Below are 5,350 nucleotides of genomic sequence, written 5' to 3' on the forward strand. Positions count from 1 at the left end.
TTAGTGACCAAACTTGCCCTTGCCCAAACCCCAGGCCCCCTTGCCGCGGCCGGCGTATGGCACCACCACGGCGGCAGTTGTGTAGGTCGGCTGCACGTAAATGGGCTGGGCGTACGCGGGTTGCGCGTAGACGGGCTGGACGACCGCAGGCTGCACGTAAGTGGGCTGCACATAGGCAGGCTGCACATAAGTAGGCTGCACGTAGGCCGGCTGCACGTACGTGGCCGCAGGTGCCACATAGGCGGCGCCGGTGACGGCGCCCTTGCCCTTGCCAATCAAGAAGTCGGTACCGCGCAGCATGCGCGCGCCAGACGCGGTGGTGACTGCGGTTGAAAGGGCACGGAGGAGGGTGAGGCCGGGGATGCGCACTGGGGTGAATGTGGGGCGAGTTCTATTGCACGCAAGCACACGCGTTTCCACGCACTGCAACCATCCTGCGCCGGCTGCAACTCGCAGCTGCTGTGCGGGGCCCCGGCAGTCTGACTTGCCCATACCTGCCAGAAGCACCAGCAGGAGCGAAGCAAATGTTTGAGTGCTGGCCATCGCAGAGATCCCTGCGACCAATTTGACGACGCACGGGCGGGGGGTTAGCTGGCAATGCACCCGGGCGGCGCAGTCTCGGGGGGCCAACTGAAGCGGTGTGTCCAGGAGTTTGCAAAAATCGAAGAGTCGTGAATATTGTTGCTTTGCACACTGTGCTGCATGGACCCCGTACTTGTACGTACTAAGGCAACGCTGTCGGGCGGCCCGTCCATCGGTTCAAGGCAACGGCCCAAGAGATGAGGTGCACTTATTTTGGCTGCCGAACCCATTTCACCCGTCGCGTTCGCGCGAGACTCCCTGCACACCTGCTGCCAGTGCGAGAGCTCTGCAAGTGCTCAACTCGGCGGGCGCCCTCTTAGCGGGGCGGCAGGATTCGTGGCGCGAAGGGTGAAACAGTGAAATGCGAGCTGCCGGACGCGTTGAAGTCGTTGCACGTTGCTTTGCGTATGCAGTGTCACCAAGTGACACTCTCCCACCATCCATCAGAAGGACGACAGGCGACGACGCAAATGAAATACGCAAGCAGCCAATAAAGGCCGCGTGGCCTGCGGCCCACGGCGCCCCCGAATTGCGATGACAGAGAATGCCACATCTGCCGTTTCATCTGCAATGACAGTTGCAGCTGCACCACATCAGCACCGTTACATCAGGCTCAACAGGTTGACCAACAGCAACAGGGATCTAGCAATACGTGAAGGGGCCGCTGCAGACCACCTGGAACGCAATCAGCTGGTCAGCGCGCAGCGTCGCCCGGCCAGCGGCGATGTTCTTGGCAAGCACCAAGACAACCGGCAACTCCTCGGAATCCTGCAAGCCTGGAGCACATCTGCCGCGAACGGCTGTGCCCGCCACGCGCATAAGACAGGCTCATCAAAAGCGCAGCGTGCTGTGCCTGCGGCGACCCCGCCCTGAACGCGGCATGCCGCTGCGCCCAGCAGTGTGGCCGTTGCGTCCTTGAAGATGCCAGGTGGGCAGTGGTGCCCAGCACGTGACGTCCGGCCAGTGGCCACGTGCCACGTTGGCCATGGCGCCGGCAATGTTGGGCTGATACGGTGTGACAACTGCGTGCGGTGTGACAACTGCAGCCGTCACCGCTTGCGTGTAGCTGCCAGCGGTCCCAACCAAGTCTGACCTGGCTTGCTGCTCTGCTTCGTCCTCTTCGCCCAGTGAGAGCCCCCAGCTGTTGCCGGGCTCGCGCCTGTCTTCAGCCAAAAGCGCGAGCTTGCCGGGTAAAGACTGCCACTGCAGCAACTCCAGGTGCCGCACAGGTGTCGCAATCAACCTGCAGTTGCCTCAAGCTGCCAGGGTCACGGCCCGTTGCGCATGGATTGCGTCGAGGCCGCTGGTCTCGTACTGCAAACCTGTCGTACATGCGCCCGCCAGGCTGGCAGAAATCTGAGGCTGCAGGTCGCTGGGGTTCAGGTTGCGCCAACCATGCCGACTGCCTGCCACTGGCAGGCAATGTGGCACATGGCAAACCCGCGGCTGCGCAAGGACCTTATCGAACCCGGGCTGCCCACCACATGGCTGCTGGCTGGCTGATATCACCGGTACAGGGCGCGGACCTGCTGCGGCGACGCCTCCGACATCTGGCGCGCAAGCTCGTCTCCGCGCCGCTTTGCAGCAAGTCAAGCGCGCTCTGCACGTCCTCCGCAGCCAAGGCCTCGCACAGCGCCTCGCGGGCCGCAGAGCTTGCGTGCAAGTTTGGACATAGCTGGCCTGATGCGCTGCGTGCCTCTGCATGACGTTCTGCAGGGCCAGCACAAAGCGCGGGTCCCGTGCATGGCGCCGGTCGCTGCGGCGCAACAGCGCCGGCGGCGGGCACGTGCCTATTGCAAACACAAGAGGTCTGGGAACGCGCACGCTGGCCATGCCCTGTCAGAATCGCTGGACGGACAGCCCTGCCTTGCCGCTGTTGGAATCAAAGCGCCGCCGTTTCTAAGCAACGCAGCTGCGTCCTGTGTCGCCTGCGCAGCCTCGCGCACGAGCTCGTGTTGCACCTCACGCCCTGGTGAGGGCGGCAGCACGAGTTCCACATCGTCAACTCCGTCGTCCGCCTGCAGCGCGCCCGCAGGCGCGCCAGCGACTGCGGGGACAGCGGCCGCCGCTGCAGCTTCGGCGGCTGCTGCGGCCTCTGCCGCGGTGCCGAACCGCACGGCGCCATGGCTGGCGCGGTCGTCATGCAGTATGGCTGAAGCTGCCGCTGCGGCGCTCGGGTCTGATGCAGCCAACACAGCTTGCACCAGGGCTCCCGGCACGCCGTCCAAGCTGCTGGCTGCCGCAATGGCCGCAGGGTCACCCACAACGCCACTGACAAGGCTGGCACGCGCTTGTGTTGTAGCCCAAGGAGGCAGGCGCCACAGACGTCAACACAAGGGCCTGAGGTGGCGAGGAGGGGACATTAAGAGATTTGTCTGTGGTGTTGTCGTGGAGCCCTGCCCCACCAGCTCCTCTACCCTGCAGTTTGTCGCCGGCTGCTGCTGAGCGGCCGCACAAATGAAGACACAACAACGCACCTGTGCATCGTGCCTCCTATCCAGCACCCTCCAGCTGCTCAGCTCCTGCACATAAACGGCCAACGTACAAGCTGGTGAAAATGGACAATCGAGCTGGAATTGCTCAGAAGAATGCTGCAGGTCAAAGCAGCATGGTGATGGACACTGCATGTGCAGAAGACCGGAAACCCTCGCGCGCAAGCAGGGGCAGGTGTAGCTTAAGCCGCAGCCACAGCCGCTCTTTACGCCAATACGCCACAGCCGCCTCAACGCGCCCGCGCAAGGCGTTGCAGACACCTCAACCCCGCCTCACCCGCAGCCAGCTGCATTGCGCGGTTGATCCAGCAAAGCTGCGTGCCGCCCACCGCACACTCGTGTGCGGCCAACTCCATTGGAGCACTCTGCTCAAGCACATCTGCGTGCGCATCAAGGTTGCCATGGAGGCATAATCAGCCGTGCGGCAGATCGAGTCATGGTGTAATGCAGCGCCTGCTAAGCCCCATAACAGAGTTGCGTACGCATACCGTAGCGCAACCCTGCCACGCAGCACCGCCCAAGCCGACAGCTCACCATGCACCCAATAAGCAGTAGCGCCGGCCGTTATACCGCACATCTGTATGACCACTGCGAGGTATCTGTGCTGTTGCAGGCTGCGCTGTGTTGAGAAGCGCCAGCCCTGGCAGCTAAGCCAAAGGCATGTGCTTCAAAGCGCCAAAAGGCTGGAGCTGGTCGCAGACTGCGCAGCAGAACCACGGAGGCAAGGCCCACAGCTCGCGCCGCACGCCGTACGTCACGCATGCATCGCACGTCGGCTGCTTATTGGTGAACGGGGCGTCAAGTGCAGCCGCCTGCGTGCCAAACGCTGTGCCAGCTCGCGCGCTGCAATGCTGCAGCATGCTTTCCGCGCTGGGCAAGTCCGGTGCCGCCTGCAATGGTGTTTCATAGGCAGCTGCTGCCGGTCCTGCCGCTGCTGCTGGTGCTGCCCTTGCTGGGGCCGCCATCTATGCCTCTCTGAAGACGCCCAAATCTTCGTCGGCCCTGCTAGGGGCCGGCCGTCTGCGCCGCTGCTGTCCACAAGCCTCCTGGAGCAAGCAATTACTCAATCGCTGGGAAGCCTGCTGAGGCTGCAGCCCTCTGTGCGGCAGCCAGCCCTGGCAGCATGCACAACACAGCTGCCTGCCGGACGGCAGCACGCCGAGCACCACAACTCAATGCAGTTTCCGGTTGTCACAGCGCCCCGCCCCAATGACTCTGTTGGGGCAGCAACGCGCCTGGGCCGCGTTGTCCGCCGCTCGCTGCGCAGTGGAACATGCATGCGCCACACGGCCGCCAGCCGCCACAGCATCTAGCACACAGCTAACACCGTTCATTACGGTCGATTTGCCGACGGGACGCTTACTCCAGAACATACACTCGGGACGTCCGGATCATGCTCGCGGCACCGTAAGCACACGGTGCCCAAACACTGAGCAATCAATTCACAAAGCTTTCCGCATGCATGCAGCCCCAAAGTCACGCCGTGCTCGCTTTGTGGAACGGGTGACACGGGTGACCCACATGTTTAGTAATCCGGCCCTGCCCCCAGATCGGTGTCCCTCATTGCTGTCGCAATTCGGGAATACCAGCCGATCGGTGCATGCAGGGTCTGCTGCTGCCCATCGGATTGCCGAGGACTGCCGCACAGCGATGATGCCTTCCTGAAAGCTGCCGCAGCTGCTGCTGCTGCTGCTGCTGCTGCTGCTGCTGCTGCTGCTGCTGCTGCTGCTGCTGCTGCTGCTGCTGCTGTTGCTGCCGCTGCTCCTACTGCTGCTGCTGCTGTGCAGCCTGCACGCCATACAAAAGACCTCACTCGTGATGGACCTATTACATGCACATGCAGCCCAGCCGCCTGAATGTGGCGCAGGCCGAGCCAGCCACCGACGGAAAAACCGCCGCGCGCCCTCGCCGCACGGCCAACCCCGCAGCGCGCGCGTCACCACGCAAAGAAGTACAGCCGCAGCGCCAGGCCGAGCCCCACGTGGCACCCGAAGATGATCCCCAGCAGCAGCACCGCCTTGGCCGGCGCCGCCTCGTAGATCGACTGCTTCAGGTTGGCCACCACGAACGTCCCGCTGATCGCGGTGGCGGCCATGACGGCGAGCCAGCGGAGCAAGGCCAGGGGCGGGATGCAGATGAAGGCCATCGGGATGAAGATCGTGAGGCTGTAGCCGTAGATGCACCAGACATTGGCGAGGCGGATCTCGCTCCTTTGGGGGGCAATGGGGTAAACGGGGGAGGAAGGGGGGGGGGCGGGGGTGGCAGGAAGGGGCCCA

General features: G+C 63.5%; 2 protein-coding genes across 2 annotated transcripts in view; both read right to left on the minus strand.

The window, feature by feature from the left end:
- Window positions 1-543, minus strand: MNEG_0707 (hypothetical protein; the record flags this gene model as incomplete). The annotated part of the gene is made up of 2 exons (XM_014050818.1): window positions 1-323; window positions 495-543. 2 exons carry the CDS (start codon window positions 541-543, stop codon window positions 1-3), a joined length of 372 nt encoding a protein of 123 aa, XP_013906272.1.
- Window positions 544-5,010: 4,467 nt separating this feature from the next.
- Window positions 5,011-5,350, minus strand: part of MNEG_0708 (putative Protein YIPF1 like protein) — a gene marked incomplete at both ends in the record, with an annotated part of 3,326 nt that continues 2,986 nt past the window's right edge. Inside the window, one exon of the mRNA XM_014050819.1 lies at window positions 5,011-5,284. Coding sequence (XP_013906273.1) covers window positions 5,011-5,284 — 274 coding nt within the window. The remainder of the gene's footprint in view (window positions 5,285-5,350) is intronic.

The sequence above is a fragment of the Monoraphidium neglectum genome (assembly GCF_000611645.1).
Source record: "Monoraphidium neglectum strain SAG 48.87 unplaced genomic scaffold scaffold00060, whole genome shotgun sequence".
NCBI classification, from domain to species: Eukaryota; Viridiplantae; Chlorophyta; class Chlorophyceae; order Sphaeropleales; family Selenastraceae; genus Monoraphidium; species Monoraphidium neglectum.